The sequence below is a fragment of the Apium graveolens genome, unplaced genomic scaffold, assembly GCF_009905375.1.
Source record: "Apium graveolens cultivar Ventura unplaced genomic scaffold, ASM990537v1 ctg8462, whole genome shotgun sequence".
Lineage (NCBI taxonomy): Eukaryota > Viridiplantae > Streptophyta > Magnoliopsida > Apiales > Apiaceae > Apium > Apium graveolens.
In genome coordinates, this window is record NW_027421198.1 from 9,897 (window position 1) to 37,692 (window position 27,796).

At 33.0% G+C, this 27,796-nt stretch overlaps 1 protein-coding gene across 1 annotated transcript; it reads right to left on the reverse strand.

Annotated features, from left to right (window-relative positions):
• Window positions 1–992: 992 nt before the first annotated feature.
• LOC141705021 (uncharacterized) lies at window positions 993–27,796 on the reverse strand. Its single transcript, XM_074508095.1, has 7 exons — window positions 27,697–27,796; window positions 27,458–27,608; window positions 27,232–27,357; window positions 27,024–27,111; window positions 24,990–25,181; window positions 6,129–6,240; window positions 993–1,051 (listed from the first exon to the last, which is right to left on the reverse strand). Exons 1-7 carry the CDS (start codon window positions 27,794–27,796, stop codon window positions 993–995), a joined length of 828 nt encoding a protein of 275 aa, XP_074364196.1.

Consider the following 27,796-nt stretch of genomic DNA (forward strand, 5'->3'; position numbering starts at 1 on the left):
CTTAAACATAGTTTAATTAATATGAAATATAAGTTATGACTCTTTAAAATTATAACAACTAAACTAAAATTCAGTTTTATTCAATTTTTAAAATTCAGATATAGATACATATTCGATCTCGTACTTTGAGTCATATTCTGTTCAAACAATTTATTATTTGGTTTTGATCGGTTTCTGGTTACAATTACATATAATACTTCAAATTATTTTCTCTTAAATTTTCGGTTTAGATAATTTTTAGATTGTGGATCAGATTGAATTTTGGATCAGTATCGTATAATATATATCGAATAGTTTTATGAATTTTCATCTGGTTCTTCAAATCTGGACATAATTTGTTAAGCCTATTTATACACGCCTACATGATTTTCCATGTGGATTGAGGTGTGGGCTCCATTGAACTTTTCCTCCTAACAAATTTCTTGTTTATGTTTTATCCTCTAAGTAAATTCGCACTATCCTAGCACAACATGCAGGTGGAGCAAATTTCTCTTCAATAACTACGCTGTCTCTTGTATGATGAGGCTATTTTATATTTTAGACACATATAAGTCACCTTTATTTCTTATTGGGTTATAATATTGCTTTTATTGATTCTACAAGTTGTTTGACCTTCATGATTAATTTCGTTAATTAATTTTAATTGCATATTCTTGACTTGTTATTTAAATTTAATTTATTTCCATCTAGTTGTGTGTGACATTTTTTTTAGTTTTACCAAGGTATACCCTAGTATACTTGGATATAAGGGATATATATATTTGAAGTATGGAGATATTGAATATTAACCCATTTTTTAAAAAAATGAATGTGAAATGATATATATTTAGGGGTTAATTAGTGACACCCCTTAATTAAAATCAGAACTAATAACTTATTAAAAATCACTAAAATTAAAATCAAACACCAAAAAATTAAACATAGATAATGACCATCCACAACCACTATTAATACTATCAATGATATCAATGTCGACCCCACCTACCCATCCGTCAACATGCCACCATCACCACCCCGTTCACCACTATCAAACCACCATAACTACCACCCACTGCCACGAAAATTACCAAATTTAATTAAACTATACCACATCACAAGTTGTTGAATCACTAAAATAAATGTCAATCATAAAAAATTTATCCAAATTACAAAATTTTATGTGCAAGTCACTAAATTTATCATACTATAATGATGAAACCACATCATAAATAAAAATAACCGTATATTTATGCCCTTAATGAATATAAGATATATGGTGTATTTATAAAATAATGATGACTTTTTCGGAACTCTGGAAAAATGACGATTTTGAATGACATTTTGCGCAATTTGTGGTGTTGGGAGATGAATGTGAAGAAAAATATACGTAAATTTACACATATGTATTATATATATGATGAGATGAAATGAAGGTTAGAGGTGATGTAAAAATAAATATTTAAATTTGATGTTGATGTGCACTTGATACTAATTCTAGACATGACAAATTTGATTAGTATATATATACCTAAGTTACACAAAAATTTTATTTAAAAATCATTTAACATTAATGAAATAGTTTAAAATGATTATGTAGTAGAATCACATTTATCCAAAATTATTCTACAATGGTATTAAAGTTAAAATCAATAGTTTTTTTTATCAGATTTTAAGTGATAAAATTTTATAATATTCTAATATAATTATCATTATACAGTACTATGAAATTTTATAAATTTTGAATAAATTTTTACATTTTGGGATTGCATTCTATAAGAAGGAAACATGGATAGAATTATATGGGTTCTCGATGAAATTCTGTAAAAGGGTTCTCTGACCTACACATAACAATAAATTATATTATAACTATTTAGGGCCTATCAATAAGTTACACATAAATAATTACTAAATTACCGAGAGTCGTAAAATTATATAATGTGATCACTAAATGAGTAAATGAGTGTGTTGTCATAAATATATATGTAAGTGCATTATTTAATATTAATCAATAATTATACCTATACCGATCTCGGTTGTTAGTTTGAGTTATAATATTGATTTTTATTTAATCACCAGCCCATCCAATGGAATTTGTTGTTAGTAACTAATTTCATAATTGAGGAATTAGGTAGTATTTATTGGTTAAATATGATTCTACTTATTGATTGTGCTTATTATGTTCTTGAGGTGGGTGGGAAACTCTTTTTAATATATTTAGGAGGGGTAATGAATTGGAAAATTAATTATAATTCTAGTTGATTATATTATGAAATAGAATTTTACTTGGATTTAGCCGTTTATAGTTATATATTGACTGAAAGCAATATTTTTAGGAAAAATTAGACTTGATTTTCACTTATTGACAAATATAATAGATTATAAAATTTTACAAATATATTTCTTTTGAAATTTTCGTATTTATTAAAATTTTATATATGATTTAATAAAAGATGGTGATCAACACAAGTTAGACCATGACCGAAGCTTCAGATGAAAGCATTGTTACAAGTCAGTAGTGTGTTTATATCACTAAGCTTCTTTAGTTCGACCAAACATGGACCAAGCTACAACGTTGAGCAGTGTATATCTCACGACTGCGTTCTTCATCATAAAAGATAGAAGTGATGTCTTTTAGTGCATCTTTAACAGTGCTCTTGATTTCAGTTTTTTATTGGCTTGCTTAAGCTGGACCTTCTACCGCTGCACTTGCATTCTTTTACAACACTGGTGTTACCAGAATTTATATGTTAAGAATCGGCAGTGTGTGCGAACGTGGTGTATTCATATTTAACATCAAGTATTTAAAAGGATTTTTATTACCAATTTGTGCCGACCATAGGTCAAACTAGCCATGCAGAAAAAATAATAAGATCCTGGAATGTGTAAATAAAGTTTTTACCAGGAATAATCGGGTGTTGTGAAGAAAAATGAACATTGATGGTGTCATAGATCAGCTCAGACGTCAGAACCTGTACATTAAAATTTCCAACTATTACAAGTTACAAAGGGAAATAGAGAAGAGAACATGCATGTTATTATAAAGGAAATAAGTATATACATCAAGAATTAGCAGATTTTCGTTCTCCTGCTTGACCAGCACCTTTTCTTCGAACACTCCAATAAAATTTACTCTTTTGTGAAGTAGGTATAATTGAAGGATTTAAGAACACATCCATCTTTTAGTGAATGAAACTTAAGAGGGGCATGTCTTCTGGCTCTGGTGTAAATCAACATCATTAATCCCCGGTTGTATGTCAAGAAGATGTGTCAAAGTGTTATTGGTGGCAGTTACAGCACCAAATTATTCAAAAAAGTGTACTTTACTAGTACATATACATAACATTTATATTCTATGAAATATCTGTTGAAAATAGGCGTTAGACAACTAAAAGGTCTTGTTATAAAGTTCATCCAAGATGTTGTTAAACAAGCTGTTTGATACGGTGATAATACTTAGGGTAGGGCAGTAGATTTAAACCAAGTTAATACCTTCCACGTGGATAATTTATTAATTTCATTTAGTTTATTACTATATTTATATATAAATGGATAGTGTATATCTTATGTATTCCAAGATCAAGGACTTGGAGTTACTCGTTCAAGGTCATGTGTTTTAAATGGGATTAAGAGAAAGTTCAAGAGTGTCCTAGGAGAAATCCTATAAATATTATAAAATATAATCTCTTGATGATTTAAAACAAGGTTTTTGCAAATCAAATCCAACAACATGCCTTCTTTCTTGCCTTATTATTAAAATAACAATATATTAAAATAATAATGGGGGGCAAATGAAAATGGTGAGAAGGAAGTGATGTTCGAAAAAAGGGGGAAACAAATATTTTATTGATAGAAATAGTATAGGGCATGTAAAATGGTGATTTATAAATAAGGGCCGATACAAGCCCTAATTTAGGCAACCATTAAACAACTTCTTAATCGAGCAAGAAAGATTAACCTGTAGCCCTCAAAAGTGTTATACAACTCGAATCCAGCCAAGTTTTACACCAACCGAGCCTTATTTTACACAAATTGAACCCTAAATTTGTAACTATATTTTCAATTAAATTTGAGTTTTTTCATCTTTTGATTCATGTGTGTGTATTTGACAGATTATTTGTGCACTTATGTATCTTTGTGAATTTAGGTGTATAAATTGTTCGTTATTTATGTGATATGTGGTTTTGCCGATTATTTGTGCTAATATTCTCGCAAATCTTTTAGTAATATTGTTTTAAATGATTTATGAGGACTAATATATGAGGTAGTTGTGTAATTTCTGAAATACAGTTGAGTGCGCGACTGCAATTTTAGGTGTATATGAGTTTTACCTGATCTAAATAAATTCTCGAGAACAAATACATTTCGCTTCTTCATTTCGACTCTGTTATTTCTTTCCTTGACACAAAAAAGAAGAAAGGATTATATAATGTAAAATAATAAAAAGATCAGTAATTTTATTTGTAGGTATTTGTATACCGAGGTTCGTAAGAGAAAAAAGAAGAAAGGATTATATAATGTATGCATTTATTGATCCAGCGGCCATTTGTAAGCTCAATGATGATTTTCAAGCTTATATTTTCGCATATTCAAAATGTCTCATAATAATAAGTAAGTTCTAGCGTTTTCATAAGTATATATTATATTAGTAGAACATGTCTCTATATTTTTTAAATTCTAATTTTTATTTATTTAAAATTAAAACAATTATCATTGGATTTTGATAATGATTTGGGAATCGGAAATCTTCATTCTCAACCCTTGGCTCATCTGACAAATTTTCCAAAATTGGAGCAGCATTAACGCGGTAATATTTATTAAACTATTTTTTATATATGTATGATGTCTATTTTATTTAGGATTTTTTAGATTTGACGCTACTGCATACTAATTCCAAGGCGGTTAGATCTTATAATGCTAAAAAGGGATTGGTCAACAATAACCCCAAGGTTAAGAACCTTAGTTTAACTATTAATTTATGCACATTTCTATTTAGTAGGGTTTTTGTGTAAATTCTTTCTATTTTGAGAATGATTGATTGTTAATTTTTTGTTGAATTAGGGATCCCCGAAACAACCGGGTGATGAAGTGCAATTCGAGGCTCTTCAATATGTCCAAGAGTTTGTTTAATTTTCATCTGTGACAAGGGAACAATATTTGATCAGTACATTGTTGGATAGTTGGTCTTTTGGCTGGTTACTGTTTTGCAGGTACTTGTAGTCTGGTACTTGTAGTCTTGATCTGGTACTTGTAGTCTTGATTTGCTTCTTTAGTCTTCTACTACGTATTGTTGGTTGGTGTTTGATATGGACACATTATGGATGGATTGTTGATATGTAAGAAATAATTTACGTAATTGGACTAGTTATGGAAGATGAAGTATGTAAGGTATTGTTGAAATGATAGTTAACGCGCTAATTATGCTTTTGAGATATATGCGACCATATTATGGATACTTTGCAATGTTTTAACTTTTGTTTTATGTTAGTGCTAGTTTTGGAGCTTGTTAGCTTTAAATTTTTTTGTACTTTTGTATCTTTGGAAAGTTTTGGTTTATGATTGGTGAATTTCAGTTTTGGTATGGATCATTTGTTAATTTGGCTAGTTGAATATTTAAATATTACACATCACTTAAAATGTGCAAACCGATGTCTATGATAAGAAAAACAACAATTACAATGTGTTATTTTGTGCCGAAAACGGATGTAAGTAATAATCAATAACATCGGGTAAAAGAATTACAGATTGATGTTAAAGCTAAAAGACTACGGCTCTGAACCGATGTTTTTGTTAATTAAAAAAAATCCAATCTTTTTTACATCAGTCATGCACCGATGTCTATTATAATCAATATAACATCGCTCATATTAGACAACTGTTGTAAAAGACCAATATATACATCACATTTTTTAGGAAACTGATGTCTATATAGCCATTTCATATCGGCTCTCTATGGGCATGACGTGAATTCTTATTATAAATATCATTTTTCTGAAATATACCATGTAACAGGTTATAATCACAGTGTGTATGATATGTTTAAATTGTTTATAATCTCTTAACTATGCACAATTAAAAAGCTATAAAAACCTTATTTAAGGTGAAATACATCAGTTTTTAATAAATAAATAATGTGTGTAAGGTCCACACACTTATTGTTTCGTTCCTTAATGTCAGGAATAATATGGTGTTGTGACGAATAATGAACATTGATGGCGTCATAGATTTAGTTCTCTTCACCTCTATCAGCTCAGACGTGAGAACCTGTACATAAAAATTTCCAACTATTAGAAGTTACAAAGGGAAATAAAGAGGAGAACATGCATATTATTATAAAGGAAATAAGTATATACATCAAGAATTCATAAATTTTTGTTCTCCTTCTTGACCATCACCTTTTCTCGGAATACTTCAATAAAATTCACTCTTTTGTGAAGTAGGGGATAATTGAAGAATTTAAGAACACATCCATCCTCTATGAAATGAAACTTAAGAGGGACATGTCTTATGGCTTTGGTATAAATTAACATCATTAATCCCCAGCTGTATGTCAAGAAGATGTGTCAAAGTGTTATTGATGGCAGTTACCGCAACAAATTATTCAAAAAAGTGTATTGTATTAGTACATATACATAACATTTATATTCTAAGCAATATCTGTTGAAAATAGGTGTTAGACAACTATAAGGTGTTGTTATAAAGTTCATCCAAGTTATTGTTAAACAAGTTATTTGATAGGGTGTCAACACGTAGTGCAGTACATATAAACCAAGTTAATACCTTCGGTTTGGACGATATATTAATTTCATTGAGTTTATTACTATATTTATACATAAATGGATGGTGTCTATGACTTGTGTATTCCAAGATCAAGGACTTGAAGTTATTGGTTCAAGGTCATATTTAAAGGGATTAAGAGAAAGTTCAAGAATGTCCTAGAAGATATCATATAAATATTACAAAATATAATGTCTTCGTGATTTAAGGCAAGATTTTTGCACATCAAATCCAACAACATGCCTTATTTTTTTCCTTACTATTAAAAACAATATATATAAATAATAATTGGGGAAAAATGAAATTGGTGAGGAGGAAGTAATGTTCAAAAAAAGAGAGAAACAAATATTTTATTGATAGAAATAGTAGAGGGCATGCAAAGTAATGCTTTATAAATAAGGCACATCATAAATGTCCTAGTATTTTAAGGCACCACTAGGACATTGTTGGAGAATGCCTCAAAATTTAGTTTAGGACAACAATTTAGACCACTCTTGGACTTGCTCTAACATCAGAGTCAATGTATTAGACACAAGCCATCTAAAATGAGTCAATTAGGCTCTACATATACTTATATAAATATAAATAAAACTTCTATATAAATATATATACATATAAATAATACTTATGTAAATATACTTATCTAAAAATTTGGTTCTAAAATATATGTGTATATGATGTTAGAAAATTAGGATTTTAGAGCTTAATTTAATTATGTTCTTGATGTTAATCCTAAAATCTAATGATTGGAAATTGTTCAATGATATTTGAACTTAAATTTTCAGTATGGTTTTAAGAATTTTCTTAATGAAATCCATATGAAATGAGAGTTGAAAGTAGCTTGGAAAAGCTTGGAAAAATTTGAGAATGTTTGTCCCACATTGAAATAAATAAAGGAGGTTGTGTGCTTTATATGGTATTACCCACATAAGTAGTATACAACTACTAAGGTGTATGATGGTCCATTGTGTTGTTGTGTGCTTCACGCGCACACACACACGCGCGCGCCCCGCCCCGCCACGCCACGCCACACACCGGACCGGACCGGGTCGAAGGGCGATTTGGGCGAACGTCTCGGCGTCTCGCGTACGCGATGCGACCTGGGCGAGGATTTTATTTATTTGAGAATTAATTTTAATTCGAATTTATTTATTAGTGATTGGATTATTATAAATTGTTGGGCTTAGTCTAAATACCTTGAACCTGGACAAATAATATAATCTGATCTGTAACTGATGAATAAAATCAGAACTTAAGTTCTGATATGATATCTCAGAACTTAACTTAAGTTCTGATATCAGAACTTAACTTAAGTTCTGATCTCAGATTAGAAATTAACTTAAGTTCTGATATAATGTGGGTTTTAATGGGTGTTAATGTGAAAAGCTGTTACAAGTAATTTAAATTCAAAATCTGATCAGTTTGATTTTTTTTAATGAAGCAGTTTAGTTCAGACATTAAGTGTCTGGACAATTTCATTTTTCCTCTCCTATAAATAGAGGTTAAAGTGAATGTATTATATACACAACATTCTCTTCTCTTCTCTTCAACCTCTCTGCATTTCTCTCCCAAAAGTCCCTGAAGTGCTGATATTTTTCGACGACTGAGGTGCTGGTCGAAGTGGAGCTTTGTTGCTGCTGTTAACATAAACTCCGAGCTGTTTTATCCTGGTGGAGATATTGTGCGTATCCCAAACGCAGCAGGTAGGGGCAATATTCTCTTCAAGAGCAGCCAGGACTTCGAGCAAGGCCTGGTGACTCAGCTGTGATCATTTTTCTTGGTATTTTGTATCTGTGAACATTTATTTCAGTCACTGTTAAAAGCTATGGTTTCAAGCACATCTTTCTTTCTCTCTTCGTTATTTCAGTTACTGATTTTGTTACCTGCATGTTTTGTTTTGTTAACTGTGGTCTTGGCCTAAACTTGCTAATTCTTTATACACTTGCTTCTATGTTGCTATATTTGTTAGTGAGATTTACAACATTCTTGAAGAGAATATTAGTTATATAGAATTTAGCATAATGGTTAACGAAAGTGAGGTTATCGTTGGTGGTGGTAGCAGTTCGGGTGCACTGCTGGGGCCAGTGATTGGACCACCTATAGTTTCCCACAGGCTGTTGAACTAACCGGTTTACCGGAGAAATTCAACGGTGGCATTGGCTTTTCTCGCTTGCAGAAAAGGATGAAGTTGTGGTTGACTATAAAAGGTCTGTGGCCGGTTGTGGAATATGAGAAACCAGAAGTGGATCAAGAGAAGGCTGACACAGTTAAGGCTTTTGCGAAGTGGGCTGAGAAGGATGGAGTGGCTAGGGCAGCAATTCTGGCGGCACTAACAAACACTTTGTTGATGTCTATTCTTTTGATGCCTACTCCGCAAAACTCTTATGGGAGAAGTTGGACCAGACACATAATACTGACTCACAAGGTCTAGAAAAGTATTATGTGGCAAGGTTCCTCGAGTTCAAACTGGTGGACAATAAGTCCATGACTGAGCAGGTGCATGAGTTCGAGATGATAGTGCATGCTTTGAAGGAGTCTGGAATGAATCTCCCGGAAAAGTTCAAGGTGATGAGTGTGATTGAAAAACTCCCGAAGTCTTGGGAAGAGTTCTCTCTCTCCCTGAAAAGACAGAAAGGAGAGATCACCTGGACCAACCTTATGCTGGACATCTCGGTGCAAGAACAACACAAGTCCAAATAGGGACATGTGATGCCAACTGAACACTGTACCTCGAAGGTAAACATAGCAACTATAGGACAGAAGAGGAAGGCTTTTGCTAAGAAAGCTAATAGTAATAAACCTAAGAGTGACAAGGACAAGGCCAAGAAACCCAAGGCAAACAAACCATGCTGGTCTTGTGGGCAGGTTGGGCACTGGAGTAAGGACTACCCTACGAAGAAAGCGAAGAAAACCGAGGTAGCACAAGCAAATGTTGTGCTTGGAACCACAAGTGGGCCTGTAGTGAACATGGTTGTTGGTGAGGCTACGGCTTCTGAAACCGACGTTGACCGGTATGTATCCTACAACCCTGTGATATTTTCTACCTATCTGTCAAATGAATGGTTGATAGATACTGGAGCTAATGTACATATTTGTGCTGATATTAGTTTATTTGTATCTTATCAACAGAGTCATAGCCTGACTGTGAAGATGGGGAATGCTAGTGTTGCTCAAGTACATGGAGTTAGAAACGTGGATCTGAAGTTCCCTCCAGGATGTATTCTATCTCTGACGAGAGTGCATCATGTTCCCAACATGCGTAGAAATATAATAAGTGGAAGCTGTTTAGTTTCTAGTGGTTTTGAAATTTCGTTCAAGTGTAATAAAGTAGTTCTTATTCACACTCGTACATTCTTTGGCAAGGGTTACTTGTCAAATGGTTTATTTGTTATTAATGCGGATCCCGTTTGGGAAATTTGAATAATAATGTTATTCCTACTGTTAACTGTATTGAATCCTCAAATATAATGGCATGCTAGACTAGGTTATTTAAACTTTGGTGCTCTTAAGACCATGATGAACTTAGAGTTGATTCCAAAATATACCATAGAAAAGAATTCTAAATGTCAAGTATGTGTGTCTGCTAAACAGATAAGGAAACCTTTTCATAACGTTGTTAGGGATTCAGACTTGTTAGATTTAGTACACAATGATATTTGTGAATTTGGTGGTGTATTGACCAAGGACCAGTTTAGATACTTCATTACTTTTATAGATGATAGTAGTAGATACTGTTATGTTTATTTACTTAGACATAAGGATGAAGCACTTAGTAATACATTATATATAAAACTGAAGTAGAAAAACAAACTAGTAAGCTACTTAAAAGATTGAGATCTGATAGAGGTGGTGAGTATACGAGTAATGCTTTTAATGAATTTTGTGCAAACAATGGTATAGTTCATGAAGTTACTCCACCATACACACCTGAGTCTAATGGGGTTGCTGAGCGAAAGAACAGAACATTTAAAGATATGATTAATAGTATGCTTATTAACTCTGGGTTGCCTAAATACATGTGGGGAGAGGCTCTAAATACGGCTTGCCATATTTTGAATAGAGTCCCTCTGAAACACATGGATAAAACACCCTTGGAGTTATGGAAAGGCAGGATGACTAGTCTTAAGTATCTTCGTGTGTGGGGGTGCCTTGCTAAGGTGCTTGTTCCTGAACACAAGAGAAAGAAACTAGGTCCAAAGACTATTGACTGTATCTTTCTGGGCTATCTTGAAACCACTACAGCTATGAGATTTTTAGTGTTAAAATCTGACATAGATGGTATAGTGGTAAATACGATAGTTTGAATTTTGAGATGCGACATTATTTGAGGATATTTACCCTATGAAAACTGGAATACCTGAAATGATTTCTGATGAAGATCCTACTCACACATCAAGTTCTATTCCTGATCATGTGGAAAAGATGACAATGTGGGGGCGGAACCTAGTAGTAGCTCTAGTCCTAAGGAAATAGAGGAACCAAGGAGAAGTAAGCGTGCAAAGGTAGTCAAGGATTTTGGAGGTGATTTCATCACTTACAATATCGAGGACGAACCTTTAACTTTCCGGCAAGCAATGGATTCTTCTGAGTCAAGGCACTGGAAGGGCGCTATCAAGAGTGAAATTGACTCTATTATTTCTAATGGAACATGGGAGTTGGTTGATCTCCCTCCTGGGTGTTCTACTATTGGTGTAAATGGGTTTTTAAAAGGAAGTTGAACCCTGACGACTCAATAGATAAGTACAAAGCTAGATTGGTAGCTAAGGGTTTTAAGGAAAAGGAAGGAATTGATTATTTTGATACATACTCTCCGGTTGCAAGAATGGTAACAATCCAAATGGTTATAGCATTGACTTCAGTCCATGGTCTTATCATCCATCAGATGGATGTAAAGACGGCTTTCCTTCATGGTGAACTTGAAGAAGAGATTTATATGGATCAGCCTGATGGATTTGTTACATCAGGCAATGAAAGGAAAGTATGTAAGTTGATCAAGTCCATCTATGGCTTGAAACAAGCTCCCAGAGATTGGCATAAAAAGTTTGATGAAACTATATTGCCTTTTAGTTATAAGATTAATGAAAGTGATAAGTGTGTCTACACTAAAGTTAAATGTAATGAGTGTGTTATTTTATGCCTATATGTGGATGACATTTTATTGTTTGGAACCAATATTGAGATTATTAACGAGACTAAAGAATTCTTGAAAAGGCATTTTGAAATGAAGGATATGGGTGAGGCAAGTGTGATTCTTGGAATCAAACTGATTCAGTCCACTGAAGGAATAACCTTGACTCAATCTCATTATATAGAGAAATCTATACTTGAGAAATATGGTTATTCACAGTGTAGAATCGCTAGTACACCTTATGATTCGAAAGTTTCCCTTGTCAAGAATACTTCAGGAGTGCCTGTGTCTCAGTTAAAGTAATCTCAGATTATTGGGAGCTTGCAGTATCTTGCTAACTGTACTAGACCAGATATTTCATATTCTGTGTCTAAATTGGCTAGATATACAAGTTGTCCAAACAGAACTCATCGGGATGCTCTTGATAGAGTACTTAGATATCTAAAAGGCACAATGTACCTTAGTTTATACTACAGGAGATTTCCTGGTGTGCTTGAAGGGTACAGTGATGCAAGTTGGATAGCTAAGAAGTCTGGTTCCAATGGAGTGACTGGATACGTGTTCACCTTGGCTGGTGGAGCAATATCATGGAAGTCAAGCAGACAGACTATTGTTACTCGGTCTACTCTTGAGGCTGAATTGTGTGCACTTGACGCCACATGGACGGAGGCTGAATGGTTACACGGACTTATGTCTGCAATACCTGTAGTAAGCAGACCGCTTCCTGTTATTGCTATTCACTGTGATAGTCGAACAACTATCGACAAGATTAGCAGTAAAAAGCATAATGCTAAAACTAAGAGACACATCCAAGTTAGACTCAAGTCTATAAGGGGTTTAGTGACTGATAGGATCATAGCTATAGAGTTCATAGGAACTCAGAATAATGTAGCTAATCCTCTTACTAAAGGACTGGAACCTGCAGTGGTCCTTAAGTCAAGGTTGGGGATGGGACTGTCCACCCATCATAATTCATCAACAGTGGGAACCCAATACATATGAGAGGAGATCCCTCGAAGTGTATTCAATGGGTAATAACAAGCTGTAAGGATGAGTTGGTAGTACCTTTGCTACATAGATGATACTATAGTATCTGAGTCTATCCCCTGTAAACCTAGAAGGTACTGACACTTCCAGAAAAGCAAGAGTGGTAAAACTCTGAATGGGATCAAGTCATTTGATGAGATAGATGCAGTATATCTCTGGAGATGCCCAGCTAAGCGAATGTAATTGTGTGGTCGCAATTAGAGGATAGGGTTAATCCTTGAAGCATTCGATGAACAGGATCGAGACATGACCATTAATGTCTCAAAGCCGTAGATTGGCACCATAACCTTTGACTTGTCGTCGTCTATGGAATATGGTTATACTAAACGGATTAAGATTCAAGGTGAAACATTCCATCTGAGTCCGATAGCCATTGAAGTAGATGAATTAGGAGGGTTCAAACCCGGAAGGGTACCGACTCTGAAAAACAAGTCATGATGGGAAATTGATCGCATTTCTGTATGGATTTGTGGGGGATTGTTAGAAAATTAGGATTTTAGAGCTTAATTTAATTATGTTCTTGATGTTAATCCTAAAATCTAATGATTGGAAATTGTTCAATGATATTTGAACTTAAATTTTCATGTATGGTTTTAAGAATTTTCTTAATGAAATCCATATGAAATGAGAGTTGAAAGTAGCTTGGAAAAGCTTGGAAAAATTTGAGAATGTTTGTCCCACATTGAAATAAATAAAGGAGGTTGTGTGCTTTATATGGTATTACCCACATGAGTAGTATACAACTACTAAGGTGTGTGATGGTCCATTATGTTGTTGTGTGCTTCACACGCACACACACACGCGCGCCCCGCCCCGCCACGCCACGCCACGCACCGGACTGGACCGGGTCGGGTCGAAGGGCGATTTGGGCGAATGTCTCGGTGTCTCACGTACGCGAGGCGACCTGGGCGAGGATTTTATTTATTTGAGAATTAATTTTAATTCGAATTTATTTATCAGTGATTGGATTATTATAAATTGTTGGGCTTAGTCTAAATACCTTGAACCTGGACAAATAATATAATCTGATCTGTAACTGATGAATAAAATCAGAACTTAAGTTCTGATATAATATCTCAGAACTTAACTTAAGTTCTGATATCAGAACTTAACTTAAGTTCTGATATCAAATCAGAAATTAACTTAAGTTCTGATAATAATGTGGGTTTTAATGGGTGTTAATGTGAAAAGCTGTTACAAGTAATTTAAATTCAAATCTGATCAGTTTTGATTTTTTTATTAATGAAGCAGTTTAATTCATACATTAAGTGTGTGGACAGTTTCATTTTTTCCTCTCCTATAAATAGAGGTTAAAGTGAATGTATTATATACACAACATTTCTTCTCTTCTCTTCAACCTCTCTGCATTTCTCTCCCAAAAGTCCTGAAGTGCTGATATTTTCCGGCGACTGAGGTGCTGGTCGAAGTGGAGCTTTTGTTGCTGCTGTTAACATAAACTCTGAGCTGTTTTATCCTGGTGGAGATATTGTGCACATCCCAAACACAGCAGGTAGGGGCAATATTCTCTTCAAGAGCAGCCAGGACTTCGAGCAAGGCCTGTGACTCAGCTGTGATCATTTTTCTTGGCATTTTGTATCTGTGAACCTTTATTTCATTCACTGTTAAAAGCTATGGTTTCGGGTACATCTTTCTTTCTCTCTTCGTTATTTCAGTTACTGATTTGTTTACCTGCATGTTTTGTTTTGTTAATTGTGGTCTTGGCCTAAACTTGCTAAATTCTTTATACACTTGCTTCTATGTTGCTATATTTGTTAGTGAGATTTACAACATATGATATAATACATACATACTCGAAGATAGACACATACAGAATGTGAGTGAAAAAAACTAGACAACCACTCTTTCTAGTTTCTTTCCCACATATACAAACATGGACATGACAGGTATATATTTTACACATTAGGTATAATAGACTGACACGTAGATATTATACATAACATATTGTTAGCATCGGAGATGCTCTTAAACCTTGTGTTTTGCGTTAAAAATAGAGTGAAGCCCATTTACGTTCCAACATATATATTATATATATTATTCTTAAAGTTCTTTTTAAGAAAAATAATAGGAAATTTTGATTTAAAAATGATAATAATAATAATAATAATAATAATAAAAATATATTAGTGTGTATGCATAAATTTTAATATAAAATACATTTTAAATTTGTTAATCATAAATGTACAAAATGTGTTGTAGAATACTCTATTAATAACTTTTAAAGTATATAAAAATTAAGTGCATTTCTATGTCTATTAAATATTTAAATTAGTTAATTTCAATATCTATATGTAAGACTAATTATGATTTAGATCTAAACGATCACTATTAGAAAAACGTCAATAGACATCGCCTAAAAACCGATGTCTATGAATGAAAAAATATCATGTCTTCTTGAGTTATGTTAAAGACCCCCCCCCATTTAATATTCCTTTTAAACAGATGTTAAATATGACATATAACATCAGTTCCTTGTTAAAACTTATTTCTGTAACTTGATATTAAATTTCTCATGCATATAATCTTCATATATTATCATAATATGATATTTTTATCAATTTAAATATATGCAAGCTAAGAAAAATCTTTCCATTTAACCATTAAACTGATGTTACTAATACCAGTAGCAACAGTTTTCATCTAAAACCGATGTAAACATAACGTTTGACATCAGTTCTTTATTGGAAAACCGATGTCTATTGGTGATCAACTCATGTCTATAAAGCTTAACAACATCAGTTTTCTATTTTAAGATTTTTTTGTTGTAGTATTTAACATTGGTCTTACTATGTCAATGTTTAACTAAAATTGATGTATTAAGTTTTGACATACATCATTTTTTTATTTTATAACAGATGTTTAGAGTGTTAAATTAACATCAGTTTTATGTAAAAGAACGATGATAAATGGCTTTGTTTTAAAATCAGTTGCTTTGTATAAAATGATATCTGATCACCTGTTTTATCCATGCAAAATTTAAAAACACAGATGCCAAAAAATTGCCAAAAAAACAAGAAATTGTGAATTAACAACCAAATTCAGCTTCTAATATTTACCAAACTATCATTTCCTTCCAAACATCTAAATTAACATTCCAATCTTCAAACATCCAAATTAACATCCCAATCTCCTAACATCTAAATTATCAACCTGATATAATACTAGCTACATAGTTTCAAATCTAAACCACCAAACTTGAACTACTAGAAATCCATAATCTTTTCTAATTACTAGTTACAATCCAAATACATGCAACCAAAATAAAGGTGTTTTTCAGTTTGTAATATAAATAACAGTTGACAAGCTAGAGTCACCAAGCTAGAGTCGCAAACAGCTACATGATGGATTGGATATAATCAAGCGTCTCATAGGGAACAACGTCAAGGTCCTCCTTTGTATAAGACCTACGACTCTTGGAGGCCCACTCGAACAGAATAAACCTATGTCATTCCTTAACCAACTGAAAGGTAAAAAAAATATACCTTGTCTAGCAGCTTCATCTCCTGGTCCTCAATTAAATCTTTCATATATCGCCTGACAATATATCCATATTTTGGGCCACCTGGTTGTTTAGGGCATCCCTATACATTCCAAAAAATTGTTGACAATTAATGACATCGAAGATTAACCATAATTCTATAATTTACAAAAATGAAAAATTAAAAAATTGACTAAATACGCACAACAAGGTTTTTAACTTTGGGATTCTTATTTACCCGTCCTTCGTGAGCATTATAAGATCTCACTGCTTTGTAAATGTTATAATTATAAAATATAGTGTCAAATCCAAAAATTACCGATTATATTCTATATATAATTATAAATTGAAGTAAAAAATTACCGCATTAAAGCCTTTTCAAGATCCTGGGGATAAGGATGATGAGGCAATGGATTAAGGATGAAAGCTTCTGATTTCCAAAGCACGATCAAAATCCAATATAAACTGTTTTCATTATAAATAAATTAAAGTGAGCATTTAAATTACATATCCGACAATTTTACATATATTATAATTAATTTACCAACAACTATATGACTAATCAAGGCCATACAATATTTTAAAAATGGACGCGTAAAAAGAGACGTATTTGTAGTTATAAGGCATAAAGTTCATCCGAAGAACTTCACCTTTTAGCCTTTGCACAACATATTCATTAAATTCATCATTCAACTTGTATGTGGACGGATGAAGAAAAGCAAACATCGCTGATAAATCTCTACTCGGCGTATCCCGAAACACTAAATACAAATACCTAAAAATAAAAAAAATAAAAAATTACATTTTGTTTAAATAGATCGTTACTATATAAAATGAGACCAGATTTTAAAATAGTATAAAAAGAACTTTACGCCATGTATGTTGATATAGCAGACTACCCAATCATTTTAAACTCTAGCAATTCAAGTACGTTCTCATGAAGTAAATATATAGTTCTTTTAATTCCAAAGATTTTAAAATCACATGAAACCGGTATCAATTTTCCACTTTTCTTCATCACCGTCGATACAAATCTATACAACAGCCTAAAGCGAGGAGGCACATTGTCCTGCACAGAATTAAATGCATTATGCATTCTCTGCACCTCACTCACATTCCGCGCATTTTTCTTTTTCCGTAAATAAATATTTAAGCATATACCCCGTATTATTCACTTTAGTGTAAATTTGTAATCTCCTAAAAAAATGACACTTGGTTTATAATTAAATTTATATACCTCGGAACAAGTACTGGAGGTGTATATGATCATGTCTTTAGGGCATTCTAAATGAGAACCAATGGCTTGCTGGACGGTCTCTATCTCACCAACCACAGGAACAGGCACCAAAGTATCATCCTGGATGCTTCCGTCCACCCCAACACGAATAATCCTGGTTCTAGAGGCAATCCATGAACCGATCTACTCATTCCATCCCCCTCATCAAAAATAACACCAAAAGCTACCTTGTTATCAATGCTCTTCACTGCCATTTCACATTTGTGAGGACAAATAGACATTACCGGCTCAAACAATTTAATAACATGCAACATTATCATAGAAATGAATCAAGTATACACTGTAATTGTATACCTTTTGTCCCGGTGGACCACTAGGAGGAATAATAACAACAAAATATACACCCTCTTTATCCTCATCGTTCATCAATTCATCATCAAATCTTTTCCAACTTTCCTTCTGTTCTTTTGTTCTTGTTCTTTCACCGCAGGACATCTTGCTTTTTCAGACATTGGTGAGTGTAGTTTTTCCCCAGCAACCAAAGCTTTCAACTCACCAATTTGCAACTCAAGATTATGAAACAGCTCTTCGAACCCTTCCCGCATGCTCTGAAGTTTCCAATATAGTGGTGAGTACATCATTAGTTCCATCCGGCTTGAATTCACCATTTTTTTCCTTTTCGAGTAAGGAATCCTATTAAAACCATTAGAGTAATTAGGTATAATTTGGAAAATTTTAGAAGAAAAAAATTATAATAAGTCTTACAATTTATTGAATTATTTCTGCCAGTTCTGGGTCAAGAGTCCCATCCTTTGTCATACCGGCATTTTTCCACATAATTGCCCTATCTGGCCTTTCATCAGGCTCCAACCTCCCCGAGCGTATCTACAAAAAAATTAAGACACATTCATAAAAATAAAAATGTGAGTACTACAAGAAAAATGATCCGACTCTTACTTCTTCTTCTTCTTCCAATCCAATGTATCGTTTTCTTGACAGTCGGTGTGGATATTTTCGTTGTCCCACTCTTTCACTCTATTTTTTATTCTCTTCCTTTATACAAATAAATCTTGTTAATTACTGTAATTTTTACAATTAAATCTACTCAAAAAAATAAAAAAAATCATCTCCACGCTTTCTTGCCGACAAAAGCATATTACTTTGGTGGCTTCTGTAGCTTCTTCTTTTTTCCAACATAGGGCATCACATGTTCCGCTGTCAATTTAGCCTTAAAATTTCTCCATTTTGCGCCTTTCGACTGTAGAAACCTCTTCCGACTTTCAGGAATCAGTTCGTAAGTATCTTGAAGCACTAGTTTAACAAGTTCAGACAGTATAACTTTTTTTATATAAAAACCATGAGATTAATGTCAATTGCGATTGTAACTGATGTACCTTAAATTCATTCCATATTCCCTCTTTGAAGTTAGGGTCAACCTTTGGCCAAGTCGGAATGTCAATTAGCACCATTGTCCTTGCCAGCATACCTATGTAGAAATGTAGTTTGTCATTCGTCTCCAACTGGAACTACAACTCAATTAAAACACCTCGGGCTGCTCCAGATGTCTTGCTTTTGGTAGATTGTGTACTACTTTCAGTGGGTTGTGGAGCTGTCTGTTGGGGAACAATATTGTCCGTTGGAGGAACCGGGTCAGGATCTGGTACACATGGTGCATCTTCCGGTACTGGGGAGTCATTTATGTGCTTCTCATCCAATTATTCTTTACACTATTTTTTAGATTTTTTTTCCTTTCTTTACCATATTTTCTGTATTAACCAAATAGAGTAGGAATAAGAGATAAGATTACCGATGAATATACAGAATGTATACCATCAATATAAATTGAATAATGCTATTAACAATGAAAACACGACAATGATGTAGGCACACAAAAAGATTCAATTTTATATTTATTCCCATAAAACTACTTAACAATCTACAATCAAAATTCACAAAAACTTATCGATAATCTCAAGTCAACATCAATAATTATATCAGATATTAAATCAGATAATCACAAAAATTTATATTTATTACCGTAAAACTACTTAAAACCACTTGGCAAAAAAAAAACTCCAAGTAATTATATCATATATTTCTACATAAAAAGTTGACAAATATACTCCAAGTTTTTTCGATAACATCCATAATTCTACAATACATCACTTAAATATATATAAATTTGAGAAGCCTATTTTTAAACAAAACTGTAAATCAAGTGAATATGATTTTTAAGCCTTGGATCGCTTCTTCAGCCAGATTTCCTCGCCATCCTTGCTTTTATTGCCAACATTAGACTCTTCGTCGTCATCAACACTAGAATCAACTATGGGGATGTTAGAGCAGAATGAAGGGTTTTCTAGAATTGTATCTCCAAGATCATCATCATTGTATATCTCGTGATAGTCTCTGGTTGTTGAGGTCAATACGACTGACCAGTTAGAATCAACAGGATCTTCGACATAGAAAACTTGTTTCACTTGATCAACAGACACATATTTGTCATTCTTGTGGCCTTGTCGATTAAGGTCCACAAGTGTGAGCCTTGACGCCTCTGTCACATTCTTCCCATTTGTACAAGAACAACGGGGCTTTAAATAAGTTGTAATCCAATTCCCATAGTTCTTCAATCCTACCATAAAATGCCATATCACTCTCTACGTGATTTAAATCCTTAGCACTACAAACTTGGACAGTCTTAACAACTAAAGAGACTACACTATTTTGAACAACCCCAGCATCGTCTCGCTCATTTGTCAAGTATCGGATCCCGTCAACTAGATAACCATCAAAAGTCAAAACAGTCACGATGGTTTTCCTGGTAGCCACTTATAGTTTCAGAAATACCTTCGACTTTGTCATTCAATTTAGTCATACCTTTGTTCCCAAACCAATCATCAAATAGCCTATTATGCTCCCTAATCATCCACTGAATAGTGTTTTTTTCCTTCATAATTATTTTTAAGCAACTCCTTATGCATCCTTTGAAAACGCATAAATTTTTTGGTTACAAACTAAAATAATGCTAATTACAAAATTAATCAAGAAAAGGAAAAGAAAAGTGACTTACTTAATATATGGAAACACTTCACTATTGTTTAAGAGGACGTGTAGATGCGCCTCATCTCGTTCTTTCTCTTCAACATATTTTACTGTTGTAACCGATAATGGACCAGAAAGTTTGCCTTGGTCCTTCGAAAGACCGGCAGTTGTGAAACTATTTCTAGAAAACTCTATGCAAAATTCTACAGATTCTTCTTTCAAGTATGCTTCGGCTATACAACCTTCTGGAAAATAACGGTTTTCGCACGTAACTTTCAACACTTTATTAAAACGCTCAAATGGATACATCCATCTATAGAAAACTGGTCCATATAAACGCAATTCCCTGACCAAGTGCACTATTAGATGTATCATTATATCAAAAAAAAGTAAAAATATTTTTTTAAGCTCACATAAGGTTAATACCACACCAGGTTGCAATTTATCAAGTTTTGATATGTCAACAGTCTTGTTGCACAAAGTGTTGAAAAAGAAGCAGAGTCTTATTATGCTAACTCTAACATTCTTCGGAAGTACATAACGAATTACGACCGGGAGTAATTGTTGAAGAAATACATGGAAATCATGAGAATTCATCCCAAATATCTTTAAATCCTCCATGGATACACAATATCGTATGTTTGACGAATGCCCATATGGCAACTTCATTGATTAGAGGGATTTCAACACTTTTCTTTTTTCAGTTTTTGTTAGAGTAAAACTGGAAGGAGGCATATAAGTTCATTTTTCTCCTACTTCTGGAGCTAAATCAGTTATAACCCCCATATCCATCATATCAAGCCGAGATGCCTCACTATCTTGAACTTTAAATTTAGTAGCATCTCAATTAGACTATCGCACACATTTTTCTCAACATGCATAATATTGAGGCAGTGACAAACGTGATGGAATTTCCAGTTTTCCAACTCAAAAAATACCGACTTCTTCTTCCAAGCACAGTCCATCTTCTTTGACTTCTTTACTTCCTTTCCATATGAAAATTTAATGTTTTCTTGTTGTGCTAACACCTCTTGTCCGGAAAGGGGTTGCATTGGCAGTCCAAACTCTTGTTCACCATTAAAGGCTGCCTTCTTCCTCTTGTATGGATTATTCCTAGGCAAATACCGACGATGACCTTGGTAACATATTTTCCCACTATAAGGTAAATAGTTAGCAACGGTATCATCACTTCACACTAGATAACCCAAATAACCCTTGTTGACAGAGCCAGACAAATTACCATATGCCGGGAAATCATTAATCGTCCATAACAAAGTCGCCCTTAAAGTGAAAAAATGCTTTTGTGAAGGCATCATATACATTCGGTTCACCTTCTTCCTAAAGCTTTTTCAAATCATCAACTAACGGTTGTAAGAACACATCAAGGTTGTTACCTGGTTCATGTGGACCGGAGACCAATATAGTTAACATCATAAATTTCTTCTTCAAACATAACAACGGAGGAAGATTATATATTACCAATACTACCGGCTAACAAGAATACTGATTTGGTCATCCCATTGTTATTTGGGTTAATACCATTAGCTGATAAAGCTAGTCGAAGATTTCTTGGCTCACTTCCGAAGGTAGGCCACCTGTAATCGATATTCCGCCAAGAAGGAGAGTCGGCAGGGTGGCGCATCTGGGCATCATGGATTCTTTGGTTGGAATGCCATGTCAATAAATCAGCTGTCAAAGAAGATTTAAACATCTGTTTAAATCTTGGGATGATCAGAAATTACCACATAATTTTTGCTGGGATTTAAACATCTGTTTAAATCTTGGGATGATCAGAAATTACCACATAAATCTTGGGATGATCAAAACAGGGCATGCATTTTAATATCTACATTATACTGCAAATAGATGAAAGATGTTTACTATATACTATAAATTCTACACAGAACCATCTTCTTGTCATTTTATATATGTTTACACAAAAATTATATGTAAACTATATGCTGTAATGGCATATATAGAACAAAAAGAGGATTTCGTCTATCATCCAAGTATTTAACTCAAAATAACATGCATTTCCTAGAGAAAACAGAGAAAAGACAAGCAACTCATTTCAACAAAAATCCTATCATTTAACAAAATAAAATAAAATTAGGGTTTTCTATATGACAAGCAACTCATTTACTTACATTATGTAACAAGCAACTCAAACAAGCAGATGCAAATGCTTAAACTAATTAAAAATTAAAAAATTAGCGTTTCAAATTGAAACCCCCAATTCTGAAATTAGGGTTTAAAACTTACCTAATAAAAATGTTAACCTCCAACTTAACTTCAATCTCGGACTTAAACTCCAAACTTAAACTCCGAGTTGAACTCCAACTCCGACTTCAACTTCGACTTCAACTTAATGCAATGAAACCCCCAAATTTAGGAGAAAATGAGAGCAACCTTGATGAGAGCAACCCCCAAAAATATGAGAATATGAGAGAACAGAGAGGGAAATGAGAGCATAGAGAGGGAAATGAGAGCACAATGAGCAACCTGTTCTTGGTGAAATGAGAGTTTTTTATGAGAGATGAGAGAATACGTTTTTTGTTTTTTGTGTTTTGTTTTTGATTTTAATTTTAGTTTTTTTTTAATAAAACAGAGGGGGAAGATTTGTGTGAAAAAAGGGGGGAGAATTTTATCAAGTCAAAAAACAAGGGGGGAAACACATGGAGGGAATGAATTATTTGGTTAAGGGGGAAAACAGGGGAAGGTGCGTTGATTAATTTTTTTAAAAAAGACATATAAAATCGGTTGGGCTAAAACACTGATGTTTATAACAACAAAAGACATCGGTTTCCCAAAATCAATGTATAAAACGCCTTTTACATAGGCTCCACAAGCAACCGATCTCAAAGAGGCAGTGTCTATTCTACTTTTTCTAGTAGTGGATATAATATAAAACAAAAAAGAAGAAATATGGTATTTAGGTGAATTACACAAAAGACTATTTCACTTTTATAATTATATAGAACTTAACTTCCTCAATTAAAACTACAAGTTTCAAGATAACTAAATATATGTGTTTGGTTCTTGGCAAAAAAAAATATATGTGTTTGGTTTATTCATATGCATCTAGAGGTTATGTTGTTAATTTTGGTATGTAATTAATATTTTTATATTAAATAGCTACTTAACTTGTAATAATCACTGTGGAGTTTGGTAACACCTTTTTAACTGGAAAAGGTATGGAACTTGAAGTTAGTTTACCGGGTATGAAATACAGCAAACCTAACATAGAGCAAATCTAAAAGTAACACTCACTTTCAATATAAGGAATTTTAAGTTACTTAGTTGAAAGAAATGAGGCCTAGAGCCAGTTAAATTTTACATAAAAATATATGTACATATTTCTAACAATATAAATATAAGAATCATAATGCAATGGAAAGTGCTTATGTTTCAAAAAGTTTATCTATGTTAGCTCAATTTGTAGGGAAAATATTGATAAGCATTAGAATATTAATAAGAACAGGTGGATTCAAGATTTTAGGAAGTAAGAGTACTAGGCCGTTTGACATGCCACGCTGCTGCAAGTTTAAAACACCGAGTACCGGCCTAATATCATCTTACCCATGATAATTGAGTTTTAGCAACAATTACATTTTACCATGATGTATTTGTAATTAAGTAAATATAGTACACCAATTGTAGTCTTTAAGCTAATGAGATCCTTTAGTTGCACATGTCTAGATTTGGCCATGTAGTTTTCAAAGCAATGAGATCGAGCTGCTTTATTTCGACCAAACATGGACCAAGCCAAGCCGTTGACCAGTGTATATCTCACCGCGTTCTTCATCATAAAAGATAGAAGTGATGTTTTTTAGTGCATCTTCAAGAGTGCTCTTGATTTTAGTACCTTTGATTGGCTTGCTTAAGTTGCACCTTCTACCACTGCACTTGCATTCTTTTATCACGCTGGTGTTACGAGCATTGATCTTGGCAAGGCATTTACCGATCAAGATACTGCTGATCTTTATTGAACCAGCTGCACAAAGACACATGAAATGCAATATATATAATTCATATGTTAAGAATTAATCCACAGTGTGTGCACGTGCGAATCGTGGTGTAATAATATTTAGCATCAGGTTTTGAAAAGGATGTTTACCATTTTGTCCCAACCATAGGTCATCTAAATGAGCCTTGTAGAAAAACATAATAAGAACCATAGATTTAGTTCTATTCACCTCTATCAGCTCAGACGTCAGAACCTGTAAACAAAAATTTCAACTATTATAAAGAACATGCATATTATTATAAAGGAAATAAGTACATACATCAAGAATTTGAAGATTTTCATTCTCCTGCTTGACCAGCACCTTTTCATGGAACAGTTCAATAAAATTCACTCTTGTGTGATGTAGGGGATAACTGAAGGATTTAAGAACACATCCATCCTCTATTGAATGAAACTTAAGAGGGGCATGTCTTCGGGCATCGGTATAAATCAACATCATTAATCCCCGGCTGTCAAGAAGATGTGTCAAAATGTTATTCATGGCACTTACCCCACAATATTATTCAAAAAAGTGTAAACATTTATATTCTAAGAAATATCTCTTGAAAATAGGTGTTAGACAACTGCAAGTTGTTGTTATAAAGTTCATCCAAGGTGTTATTAAACAAGCTGTTTGATACGGTGAGAATACATAGGGTAGGGCAGTACATTTAAACCAAGTTAATATCTTTGACCTGGACAATTTATTAATTTTATTGAGTCAATTACTATATTTTTATATAAATTAATGGTGTCTATGACTTGTATGACTTGTGTACTGTATAGATAAAGATCAAGGACTTTAAGTTAGACGTTCAAGGTCATGCATTTTAAAGGGCTTGAACAGCAGAGTCCATGTCTTAGACACAAGCCATCCAAAGCTAGCCAATTAGGCTCTACATATATACTCGCAGATAGATAGATAGAGAATGTCAGTGAAAAAGACCTAGCTAGCTAACCTTTTCTTTTATTTTTTTAGCCCATTTACTAACATAAACATGACAATTCACATAATCTATGGTTTTCAGTGAAAAAACCGAGATTATAACCTCTTTTTCTAGTTTTTCTCACACATGCAAACTTAGACATGAAGATCAGATCAATTTTCGATTATCATATAATTATATCAAGTTCATATTATATTGAATTTGGTTAAGTTCCGGTTTAATTGGGAAACAAAATTATCAGAAAAAATTCGGATTAAGTTAATTTTATACAAAAACATCATCTTAGATATAAAAGTTTATGATGAATATATAATTTATTAACTTAAATATAGTTTAATTAATATGAAATATAAGTTATGACTTTTTGAAATTATAACAACTAAACTAAAATTCAATTTTTAAATTTTAGATATAGATACATATTCGATTTCATACTTTGAGTAATATTCTGTTCAAACAATTTATTATTTGGTTTTGATCGATTTCTGATTACAACTAGATATAATATTATTTTCGATTATTTTCTGTTAAATTTTTGGTTTAGATAATTTTTAGAATGTGGATGAGATTGAATTTTGGATCAATATCGTATAATCTATATTGAATATAAATTCAGATCTCAGTTTTATGAATTTCCATCAGTTCTTCGAATCTCCATACAATTTGTTAGGCCTATATATACACGTCAACATGATTTTCCGTGCGAATTGAGGTGTGGCCTCCGTTCAAGTTTTCCGGTCATGTTAGATTTCTTGTTTATGTTTTATCCTCGAAGTGAATTCGCACTATCCTAGCACAACGTGTAGGGGGAGCAAATTTCTCTTGAATAACAACAGTGTCCCTTATATGATCACCCTATCTTATATTTTAGAGACATATAAGTAACCTTTATTTCTTATTGGGGTATAATATTACTTTTATTGATTATACAAGTTGTTGCCTTCATGATTAAATTCTTTAATTAATTTTAATTACATATTCCTAACTTGTTATTTGAATTTAATTTATTTCCATGTAGTTGTGTGTGACATTTTTTCAGTTTTACCAAGGTATACCCTAGTATACTTGGATATAAGGGATATATATTTGCAGTACGGAGACGTTGTACATTGACTCATTTTAATAAAAAATGTGAAATGATATATATTTAGGGGTTACTTATGGGTTATTTAGTGACACCCCTTAATTAAAATCAGAACAAATAACTTACTAAAAATCACTAAAATTAAAATCAATCACCAAAAAATTAAACATATATATAATGACCATGATGTTGTAATTATTAAAAAAATGATACAATGATTGTATTATAGTTAATTTAAATAAATTTAAATAAATATTCTGAGGGATTATCATCTATCTTTAATAATATAGCTGGTCTTTATGCCTTGCACATCTGTACCAGAAATGGAGTACAACATGCTGTAGTTTCTCAGTTCAAAGACCTTGTAGATGCTGATCTCGACAAGGGAAATAAAAAAAAATTCATATCAGAATTAAGGATCATTCTATGTTTAGAATTATAGTCTTAATTTTCCTTTTTTAAGAATAAACAAAAATAAGTTGTATTCTTGCCTATGTTGGGCACAAAAAGTTACTGCTTTAGCATTTACATTATCAATCTGGAGAGAACTGCACCATTTCAGTAACTCTGATTCAAAAACAAGGAAGCCAGTATCTGGGTGACCATTTTGAATGTATCTGACACCATTTGATGGGATTGCATGAGTAAAGAAATTACTGAGGAAGTAAAAAACTAAAAATACATGGAAACTTCTGAGAGTACAAGTAATATACGCACTCAATTCTTGTGGTCCTGCATTTCAAGGAGATGTAATTATCTGATTTGAAAGCTGAGGCAGTGATGACCGAATCATTGAACTTATTGTAAAATATTCTCCCAATATATTCTTCTGAACTCAAATTCAGAATACATATCCTTTGATTGGTTTCTGAAGCCATGCCATGCATAAAAAGTTTAAAATGAACAGGTCTTTTTTAACATGTATCTCATGATGATCATCTAAGAAAAAAGATTACCTCGGCTAAATGCAACACAAACACCAGACATCAAAAGAGCAAAGACAACGCCATGAGCAGTAATCATAAAAAAGAATCGGTCAACTAACAAGGTCAACAT